Source organism: Micromys minutus (assembly GCF_963924665.1).
Source record: "Micromys minutus genome assembly, chromosome: 23".
NCBI classification, from domain to species: Eukaryota; Metazoa; Chordata; class Mammalia; order Rodentia; family Muridae; genus Micromys; species Micromys minutus.
In genome coordinates, this window is record NC_137958.1 from 18,751,078 (window position 1) to 18,763,181 (window position 12,104).

The window sequence follows — 12,104 nt, forward strand, 5'->3', positions numbered from 1 at the left end:
TTCCTAGGAAAAGTAAGTATGTTGCAAGAAATACAAGGTATTCATGCATTTCTAATAGAGACAAATGTATACTACATGGAAGTAGTTATAATATATATATATATATATATATATATATATATATACAATTACAGTTAAACAATCAAAGACAAAGAGTAATAATTAAGGAAGGAAAAAGCAGTAAATGAATTTAGATTAATTCACAGGAGATGAAAAAAATCTTACAGCTTTTTTTTTTTTTTTAGAAATACTAATCGCTACCCAAAATAGAAATATCAGTGAGTTAAGAATGAAGCCTAGACAGGAGACTATGTTTTAATTAAAATTAGAAGAACTTCATATCTGAGTACTATATGTATACAACTGCTGCTCTTCCTTCACCTCCTCCAACCACTCTCCTATCCTTCCACTGCAGAACATTTCTTTAATTATTTTCTTACTTATATACACATATGTATATTATAACACTTTAAACTTCCAAGTGATGAATGTTATTGTAAATAATATTCAAGTTTACAGAGTCTATCCTGAGAAAGAAAGCATAGTCTCTCTCTCTCTCTCTCTCTCTCTCTCTCTCTCTCTCTCTCTCTCTCTCTCTCTTTCACTCCCTCTCACTCACATACACACACACACAAACACGTACACACACACAAAGAATATACACAAATAAAAGAAACTAAAATTATACTGAGAAGATGGTATCTTGAATATGCAATCTTTCTTTTTTATTTTCTATTTTATTTTTCTCTTCTGAAAAAAATTATATATAACCTACTGTGGCCATTTAGCATTGCCAGTATGTTCATTAGGATAATATTTTAATGGTATAAATAAAAAGATAAGGTAAGAGCTTATAATCAGCATAAACTGTAAAATAAGAACAATATAAGCATAAGTATTAATCAATATTTGATAAAATTATTAATGATATATTGTATAATTTTCACAGTGCACTTTGTGTTAGTTTTATATCAGATTGTCGTGGAGGGTGGAAGAAAAATCGTCATTTACAAAATGTACCCACTAGATTTTCTATGGGAAATTCTTTGGTGCATTTTCTTGATTGATGATTGGTATGTGAGGGCCCAGCTTACTGTGGGTAGTGTTTTCTCTGACCGGGTGGTCTTGGATTCTACAGGAAAGCAGGCAGAAGAAGCCATAGAGAACAAGTCAATAAGTATCTCTCACTGGCCTCTGGAACAGCTCCTTCTTCTGTTTTCCTGCTAAAGTCCCCATTTCCTGTCTTGAATTACTACCCAGATATCCCTTAGTGGTAGATTGTTAAAGGCAGTGTATGATAAAATAAACTATAACCTCTCAATGTTGGTTTTGGTCACAGCCTTTAATAATACCAATAAAAAATTTTAAGACATGTTTTAAAATTCAAATTTTTATATTTAAAATTTAGCCTAATTTAAACAAACCATGTGATGTCTATAAGCATAGTGTAAATTATATCTGATGGTGTATCCGCAGAAAAAATTGGTATACACATTCAAACCTGGCTATAATATTATACAGATACTGTAAAGTACAAGTTCATTGTTGTACCTCATTTTCAGAAATGCCGAAAGGAAGACACTATGAAACAATGATAGGAGAAAAACATCCAACAACATACATACACACCATATACATGTGTGTATATGCATATATATACATATTTATGTGTAGGGGAGAAAGCATATATATGCATACATAGGTATGTTTGTGTGTTTGTTTATATATACTCAAACAGACAGACAGACACACAGACAGAAAGGGAGGTAGAGAGCTTTTCTTTCAAGGATGGATAATGATATGGATGCATAAGCCAAATAAACCTTTTTTTTTTTTTTTTCCTCTTCAACTTGATTTTCATCATGGTGTTTATCACAGTAATAGAACCCTTAACTGAGAACCTCTATCTTGTCACTAGTAACAAATGTTTCTGAGCCCAGGCCCCAAAGCCCACTCTATTTTTATAAACACTACCAGGCGACACAGCCACACTGTTTCAGGGCAAACAATGTTAATTAGCTCCCCGTACTTACAAATTTGTAAGGCTTAAAGTGCTAGTAATTACCAACTGACCGTATGAGCAAGAGTACATAGAAGAAGTGGATATTTTTCTCTACTTCCATGAGTTATTTAAACAAATAAGATCAATGTTGACTTAACTCCTAAAGTAAATCTTTCTTGTTTGATAACTGAATCTCTCCCATTTTCATTTTAATTCCCAAAGTATGGCTTAAATGACCACATAAATTATAGAGAAAGAAGTATGTAGCACAATGTCTTTTCCATTCAAATACCTGCTCTATGAGAGTAATGAAGAAAGGGGAATAGTTGACATTAGTTTTCATCTTAAACAATGTCTACACAACATTTTCATTGGGTGACATATTCATCTTATATTTAAAGTGTAAAACACTAAAAAAAATAGCTAATAAGGGAGATATTTCCACCTTCTAAAGTATTTTTCAATTTCCTTCTTCAGAGATTTGTAGTTCTTGTCACACAGATCTATCACTTGCTTGGTCAGGGTCACACCAAGGTATTTTATATTCTTTGTAACTATTGTGAAGGGTTTCAATTCTCTAATTTCTTTCTCAGCCTGTTTATCCTTTGAGTAGAGGAAGACTACTGATTTGTTCCAGTTAATTTTCTATTCAGGCACTTTACTGAAGTTGTTTATCAGCTGTAGGAGCTCTCTGGTAGAATTTTTGGGGTCACTTAAGTACACTATCATACCATCTGCAAATAGTGATATTTTGACTTCTTCCTTTCCAATTTGTATCCCTTTGACCTCTTTTTGCCTTCTGATTGCTCTGGCTAGTACTTCCATTACTATATTGAATAGGTAAGGACAGAGAGGGCAGCCTTGTTTAGTCTCTGATTTTAGTGGGATTGCTTCAAATTTCTCATCATTTAGTTTGATGTTGGTTATTGGTTTGCTGTATATTGCTTTTGCTATGTTTAAGGATGGGCCTTGAATTTCTGATCTTTCCAAAACTTTTAACATGAAGGGGTGTTGAATTTTGTCAAATGCTTTCTCAGCATCTAAAGAGATGGTCATGTGGGATTTTTTTTTAGAGTTTGTTTATATAATGGATTTCATTGATGGATTTCCAAATACGAAACCATCCCTGCATCCCTGGAATGAAACCTACTTGATCATGGTGAATTATTGTTTTGATGTGTTCTTGGATTCAGTTTGCAAGAATTTTATTAAGTATTTTTGCAGCAGTGTTCATGAGGGAAAATGCTCTGAAGTTCTCTTTCTTTGTAGGGTCTTTGTTTGGTTTAGAATGGCTTCAAAGAATGACTTGGGTAGTATTCCCTCTGTTTCTATTTTGTGTAATAGTTTGTATTCCACAATAAAATAGAGAGTATTGGTATTAGGACTTCTACAATGGTCTGATAGAATTCTGCACTAAACCCATCTGGTCCTGGGATTTTTTATTTTTTATTTATTTATTTTTTTTGGTTGGGAGGTTTTTGATGACTCTTTCTATTCCTTTAGGGATTATGGGCCTGTTTAGATGACTTATCTGATCCTAATTTAACTTTGGTAGCTGGTATCTGTCTAGAAAATTGTCCATTTCCTCTACATTTCCCAGTTTTTTTGAATATAGGCTTTTCTAGTAGTATCTGAATACTACGCAGCTATTAAAAACAATGACTTCATGAAATTCCTAGGCAAGTGGATGGAACTAGTAGCTATCATTCTGAGTGAGGTAACCCAGTCACAAATTAACACTTATGGTATGTACTTGGTAATAAGCAGACAGTTGCACAAAAAGCTCAGAATACACAAGAAACAATTCACAGAATTTATGCACCTTAAAGAGAAGAAAGGCAAGAAGGTGGATACCTCAGTCCTTCTTAGAAGAGAGAACAAAACACACATGGGAGAAAATAAAGGAAGAAATAGAGGAGCAGCAACTCCATGAAAAATTATTCAGAGACTGCCTCACCTGGGAATCCATCCCATATGCAGCCACTACACCCACACACTATTGCTGATGCCAGGTGGAGTACTTACTGGCAGGAACCTGATATGAATGCCTCCTCAGAGGCTCTACCAGAGCCATACTGATACAGATGAGGATGCTTGCAACTAACCATTGAATTGAATATGGGACCCAAGTGAATGAGTTAGAGAATGGTCTAAAGGAGCTGAAGGAGTGCAACCCAATGGGAAGAACAAAGTTATCAATCAACTAACCAAACTCTACAGAGCTTCCAGGGACTAAAAACCAACCATTGAGCACACATGGAGAAACCCATGGCTCCAGATGCATACGCATCAGAGGATAGCATTTTCTGGCATCAGTGGGAGGAGAGGCCTTTTGTCCAGGGAAGACTCATTTTCCAAGTGTAGTAGAATGCCAAGGCCCTGAGGTGGGAGAGCACCTTCATGGAAGCAATGAGAGGGGGACTGGGAATGGGATTGGAGGGAAAGGGGATAACACCTGAAATTTAAATACAGAGAATATCCAATAAAAATTTAAAAAAATATTTATTAAGAAAAGAAATACAAAGTGCAGCGTTCAATTTTATAACATTTTAGATTTCTGGATAGGTAAATTCTGTTTTTAGCAATGCTCAAAGTTGAGAAAATCTGAGCGCGAAAGAGCTCCCTTTGAACTCTGTTTCCTCATTTTCCTTCATAAGAATTCATTATTTTATTTGTGCATATTTGAAATGGCATAAAAAGAAGCTTTTTATACAAATTTTTAAATAATAAATTGTTCTGGTTGAAGCAAAAAGAAATGCCAACCAGGAATGGTGGAGGGTCTAACTGCTTCTATATGTCTTGAGATAATTTAATCCTCTATGATCTTTATTCTTGATTTACTACAAGTAAGTTTTCCTTGGAAAATATTTAAGATATAAATATGTGTACAAAAATTCTGCTTCTTTAGAAGAGAATAATAACTTAAATCATTAATAAGAGGATAATGCATAGAATTGATTTGTGAATAATATTTTTATGACATTAAGGTTGTTTCATGACAGAGTAAGTGTTCCATGCTCACTGGAGTACAGATATTTCATGCAGACCAGAATATTGACTGTTTATATGCATTAGGAACAAGGATTAGTAGAAACTATTGATTTTTTTAAGTTGTTTGAATAAAACATCTCAATTCTAAATCCATATTTGTCTGTTTTAAATAAATACCAACCAACAAAATATCAAATTTACCCTAAAATAGAATATGTTTAACATTTATAACCACATTATGAACATTGATGCTATAAAAGTCACATAAGTGATCTATTACCAAATGAAAGACGGCAGAGTTCTACCATGAGATTCATCTGGAAGTGAGCTGCTCTGTGGTCATTCGCCTTTTCATTTCTTCTTCATGCTTACCCTCATAGACATACATTTAAATGTTTTTTCAAGTGTTGCACATGCTTTTTACAGCAGTAGGTAATGATGATGAAAGGAAAAGAAACACACTCTGCATTTCTAAGCTAATATGGTCCCTTTCCACTAGGCCAGCTGTAAGCGATGCAGAATGCAGAAGCTACCACAGCTAAAGAAGAGAGAACTGAACTGATCTGTTTCAGCACTGGATCTCAATCAGCTCGAATGGCTCATTTGTTGCTTAGTGACAAATATATGCTAACTAGTTCTACACCATTTAGGCCATGCAAAATCATCTTGTGAAGAAAGCGAAATTATGACATTAGGACATCATCTAGCATTAATGTTAAGTCTTATTTTCATGGTAAAAAGTTACTTCAGAAAAGAGTGGCAAAAACAAAAATAATTACTCACTATAGGTGATGTTAGCATTTTTTGCATTTGAACTAAGTGAGAATTTTTAAAATTCAGGAGGGAAAGCAACCGGGCCATCACCCTTCCAGATTCATTCTCTGCAGTTCTTCCAAGACAAGTCACATCTTGTGTGGACAAAAACTAAGCCTAAAAGAACTGTCTCCTTCTACTATAGGTTTGCACCTCTAGTACAAATTGAGTATTGCACCATTTGTACAAATTATCCATCACACAGTTAAACAGTAAAGCTCGGGTTGGACCCTGGATGCACCCCAGGGACCATCAGAAGTATCTGGTATAGTGAGGGAAAATATGCAAGAGGGACAGAGGAGACATGAAAGGCAGTTCCCTCTGAGTAAGAGGTGAATAGGTGAAATGTGGTCTGTAACTCTCAACAAACTACACTGCACCCCCTGTCACAAAAGCAAAAAGAGCTGTGGCAGGAAGGCCTCTAGGAAAAGCATTTGCCTCATGGTCTAAGATAAAAGAAGCAGGGACTTCCAGCAGAGTTAAATATGCTGCCAAGTAAATGGAAGCCTCTGAATCTATATTAAGGAATAATGTTTCTTTGTACTTTAGAAATAATTGTTAATATCTTGAGAATATATTTTCTAAACTAATAGTACAATAACACTGATTCACATGGAAATATATTACAGAGTGGGAAAAAAACATACAGAGTAAATATTGATTAGAGGTACATGAATGAAAAAAAACAAGGAAAATACTTGGCATGAACAGTAGGCTCATGGTATAAATTAAGCCTACAGTATTTAAAATTTGGACACATATAAAACTGTCTATTATTATACATAACATATGTATATAAGGTTAAATGTGTGCTGGATGTATACATTACACACACACACACACACACACACACACACACACACACACACAAAGCAAACACATTGACCACCCTCCTTTTAAGCTAACTCATCTTTCATTCCTTTGATGTTTTGGAGACAATAATAATATGAATTATTCGATAAGCCAGCTTTCATGCACTTCTCAACACTAGACTAGACAACAGACTTTAAGATCAAGAAAAGTATCGCAGATCACAGTGTCCTGTAGAGACAGCCTCTATCCTACTGGCCCATATTTAAAATGAGACCTTATTTAAACTATCTAAAATTTTTAGAACGGTTATATCTTCAAATTATACAGTAATTAAACTTCCACACATACCGGTTAATTCTGTAATTTATTCAAGTAATGTCCTTTCCACACCCTGACCTTCAAGGCAGAATGAACCAACACATACACTATGAAAGATTTCTCAGGAAGCTTTTCTGGTTACACTTCAGTGACTTCCGTGTTATTATTCCACATTCTGACAGAGCTTTTGTAATCAGGATGGGTCAAATGCCATATATGCACATTAACATATAAAACAAATACATTTGCATATGTATATATACAGCATTGTATGCATATTATAAGCTATAATCCTTTCCTTGAACTGTACACATGTTTATGTTAAGAAAATATAAAAAGTACAGTTTTGTTTTCCGTAATGCTGTTTGCTTTCCAGCTATTTTTATAAAAACATTGTGTTGACACCATAAGGATCCTCATTAAGGGAATAGCTTTATTTTGTTTTTTCTTAACAGTTTAAATAAATGCAGCTGTACTGGGGAAAAATTGCCCTTACAATGAATGCGCACACAGAAACCCAAACTGCCCTTCTAAAGCAAGGAAGGAATGAAGTTCTGCATTTACACTGAAGGTAATGTGTGACAAGAACAATGGGTGTGGGCCATAGTCTTGTATTTCCTTGAGGCACTGGAACAATTGGAGCCAGGGTACCTGGCTCTGGGGGTGTGCAGAGGGTGGAGTAAAGAGAAAGGGGGAAGAGAGGGAACTGTATTTTTATTAAATTTACTTTTTAAAAGTAGTACTGAAATAACAAAAGGGATTCTATGGTCTAAGCTCTACCCAGCCCTCCTCAGCTCTGCCTGCGTGGTTCAGGAGACCAGAAGTGGTGAACTGAAGGAGCATTTAAGTAGCTTTGATTTGTGGATTAGTGAGGAGGAGTTACCCCAATTATCGGAGCATTTCTTAAGGCGTCATATTTATTTGTATAGTATGGCAGTGATTGTTTAACCTTTGAGTGCCCTGCAGCTAACTATTCTAATAGTCTTAATGCATACTAACATTTATCCACTGGTTCTTTTTTAATTTTTTTTTTTTTTTTACTTATTCACTTTACATCTCTCTCATCCACCTCCTGATCACCCCTTCCACATTTTTATGACTATATTATCAGATATAGAGTCACAAACTACATTTTTGTTGTTTCTACTGTGGAGACAGTGTTCTTGACATCTCTTTAGAGTGTCCTCATTAACCACAGAAACACATTTTTCTCGCTCAGCCCCCACAATACTCTGTGATATCAACAGACAACATGACCAACAGACAGAAAGAAAATCTAAATATATCATATGTAAACCCACTAGTTTTTATCAGGTGATATTTGTAACTCATAAAAGTTTTTAATTCACATTGCGTATGATTGTAGTCAACTAAAGTTCATTTGGAAAATGTATTAAAGACCCTGGCAGGTAGCACGTGGCTAAGAATCTCAGAGCCTGGCAAGTCCCATGCCACCCAGGCTACAGAGCAAGACGTTGAATCAAAATTAATGTAAAGTCAACTTAAAATAAGCCATGATAAAGACAGAAGACAGATCAATAGGAAATAAGAACGAAATATTACAACTTTTCAATGAACTTTCTATATGAAAAAAGAAGAGCCTTCCAGCTTTGGCCTATAATTCATGTACAAATAGAATCAACATGATTTTAATTAATATTCCCTCATAGTTCATCTCTTCCTTTTAGCATAATAACCCACAAAAGCACAAAGAACAAGAATTAAAAATAATGAGTAGATGCAATAATGTTACCTCTTCTAACCTGTCAAGATTCATTTCTTTTCATCAGTAGAAACATACTCCGTTGCTCAGAAATTCAGGTCCCCAAGCATTCCGAATAAACTATAATAGAGATTCCCAAACATATGTAACGTACATATTGCTTACCTCAGTCAGGTGGGGTGTTGGGTTAAATCCACAGAGATTGCAAACTTGATTCTTGCATTCTGTGCAGGTGTTGAAGTTGGGAGGATCCTGAGACCCTATGTTGAGTTCAGTTCTGCAGAGAGGACAAGCCGGTTTCTGTTGGGTGATCTTGTCTGGCTTATGCGTGGGGACAGCCTTTTCGGGCTTCGGAGGTGGAGGTTTGCTGACCTTCCCAGGTGGGGGCTTCTTGTCTTTCTCTGTCTTCGTTGCTGTTGGAACTTGCTCAGGTTTGGACTCTAAGGTTTCAGCTGCTGGAGCTTTTGTTTCCTTCTTCACAGCAGTCGCCTTGGCAGGTGCTGGTGGGGGCTGACCAGTGGACTTGGGTGGTCCCTGAGCAGCAGGAGTCTGTGATGGGGTAGGGGCCTGCTTTGATGAAGCGGCTGGCCCAGTCTGTGGATGAGGTCCTTGCTGGCCTGCTGTGGAAATCAAGTTTGATGCTTGGCTAAAGATGGATGCTCCGAACCCGAACAGTTTCCCCGTCACGGTTTCTTGAGGAGTTGTGGGCTGTGATTTGGGGGCGTCAGTGATACCACCCAGATTCAAACTGAAACGTCTGGACTGTTCCTGAGGCTTTGGGGGCTGCTGAGATGGGGGTGCGGCTTGGCCAGTGGTGGGTCGAGTGCCAGAGGGTGTTGGTGATCCTTTTGGCACTGGCTTTGTTTCTGGTTTAGGGCTCACCTTGGTTTGCGGTTTCTTAGGCTCATCCTTCTTCTGAATTGGTTCAATGCACTTTGGATCTTTGCTCTCAGAACTGGGCCCAGGATGTGAGATAATTTTTGAGTCTGATGCAGGCCTGGGCATTGCTTTAGAATCAACTGGCGTGATTTTTTCTCCTGTTGGTGGGAAACTCTGTGAAGGTTTGGCAGAGTCTGTTTTCACTTGAGCCTGTGACTGCACTTGAGAGCTCTGAAGATCAGATTTTGTTGTTGCTGCTGATGAAGAATGGGTGTCTGTGCGTGCCTCTGTCGTCTTGGGCTGCTTTGGTTCAACATCTGCAACAGGGGGCTTGGCTTGTTCAGGCAGGGGTACAGAAGGCTCCTTGGGAGGGGCTGGCTCAGGTAAGGCCTCTGCCACTGGAGGCTGAGGGGCTGTAGCTGGGGTAGGTCCATGAAGAGTTGGCTGTTTCACCAGTGTCGGTGGCCTTTTCGATTCTGGTGGCTTTTTTGACTCCAGTGCTTTTGGACTGTCCTGTTTGGATGGAGGTTCCTTCTTTGGGGAAGCCTGTTGTGATGGTACAGGTGATTTGCTGGCTGTGGCTGTAGGTACTGAGGCAGCCTTTGGCGTTGGCTGCGGTGAGGATGGGATTGCCGCCAGCTCCCCTCCTAGAGCTCTTTGCATCTGACAGTTTAAACACAGCCACTCCTTGATCTGAAAAGAATACAGAACCATCATCACTAAGATGACAATGTAAAAATCCAAAAACCTGACTGAAAAGCATGCCTGTTGCCACTATTAAGTCTCATACCTCCAAGAATCAAATATAGTCATTATTTTAATCAATACATTAAGACATGTAAAATTTAACTTGATGGAAGATAATGAACCTCAGAAACTTAAGCATACAATACTGTAAGGGAAATAAACAGAAAAGGGACATGATTTTATTCTGCCTCTAATGCTAATTTTGCCGTTCCTCATTTACGTTCACTCAAGTGTGTTAGTTCCAGAAATAGAAGGTAATATATAAAAATATAAATTTTAAGTTGTTAAATTCTATTAAAATGTTATGATGTGTGTTTTTTCTCCTGTTGGCTCATCACCATGTTATAGTTATACAACCCTGAGTAGGCTTGCCAAATGATTGATTGCTGATCTGAAAATAAAAATTAACTAAGGTAAGCTAAAAAGAGACTACTAAGGCTAACTCTCTGGTTATCACAAATAGCATGATTTAGCAAAGAAAATGTTGTTTCCTTGCAAATTTATCAAGATACTTAGAAAGTAGGTGTCTTAGATAGTAGATAATGCATATGATTTAGATAGTGGATAAACTTCAGAGGGGACAGAGAACAAGTGGAAGGTATATAGGTGAGACACACACACACACACACATAATACACAATTACACTTGTATTCCATGATTTACCAATTGCCAACAACTGTAAACTTTAATATGACACTTTATGACATAATTTAAAAGCATTCCTATTTAACATCTTGTATGATTCCAAAAATGTTTCAAAAAGAGTGTTTTACATGTTATCAGCAAAATTTAGAATTTTGAGTTCTACCATATTCTAATTCTGCCCATCCAGAGTCAACAGTGCTAAGAGCTTGACATGGAAACTTTATGTATACAGTACAGTGTGGTGGGGTTAGAAGTATTTGACCATAGGCAATGGGGAAAAGGTCAACTAGTATGTAATAATGTATGCACTTGCCAAATATATTCTTTATTTTCAAGCAATTTTTTTGAAATAAAATTTCATCAATGTCCCCTAAGATTATAAAGGCACTACTTTCTCCTTCATTTTTATTTTTTTATGACTGGGTATTGCTATGTAATCTACCTACCCCAATATCCTAAGTACTGGGATTATAGGTGTGCTCAAATAAAATTCTTTCAACCCAGGCTCAATATAAAATGATTTAGCCATCTCGTACACAGTAAATATAGGACCATACAATTCTAAGATGTCTTGTTTACATTTTTAAAATTAAATTAAAAAATTTAAATACTCATGGGAAGTAGCTAGGAGTTCCTCAAATTTATTTTCTATATTAGTTTCAGGCACCTCTACACTCATTGTATTTTTACCTTTAACTTTTAATATATTGCCTCAGGTGGCCCAAACCTGCCTCAAATTCACTGTCTGGCCGAGGATCACCTTAATCTCTGAGTAACTTGCCTCCACCTCTGTAGTGCCAGGACTGCAGGAGATTATACATGGAGCTTCACACATGCAAGACAAGCTCTATGCAAACAGCTACATCTGCAGCAATCTCTGTACTCCGTGTTTTTACCTTCCCACGTGTCTGAAGCATTTCACAGAGTAAATAATGTTTGTATAAATAATACTTGAAATCATAAAGTAACCAAATAATTACTGCTTCAGTAAATTCTTTGGTAAAATCAGGCCCGGGGTCTAAATTAACTTCTATTCCATTCCAGTGCAACTTGATGAAGAAAAACCTCTGTAAATAAGCAGGTGCCCAGTACCCAAACTGCCCATTAGAAATGTACTGCTATTTATTTTTCCTTGTGCATTTTTTCACATCCTGACTTAATTAGCTCATACT

At 36.7% G+C, this 12,104-nt stretch overlaps 1 protein-coding gene across 1 annotated transcript in view; it reads right to left on the reverse strand.

Annotated features, from left to right (window-relative positions):
• The window catches only part of PCLO (piccolo presynaptic cytomatrix protein), a gene marked incomplete at both ends in the record, with an annotated part of 299,800 nt that overhangs the window by 264,242 nt on the left and 23,454 nt on the right, over window positions 1–12,104 (reverse strand). The window contains one exon of the mRNA XM_080936500.1: window positions 8,826–10,232. Within this exon, the coding sequence (XP_080792626.1) occupies window positions 8,826–10,232 (1,407 nt within the window). The remainder of the gene's footprint in view (window positions 1–8,825; window positions 10,233–12,104) is intronic.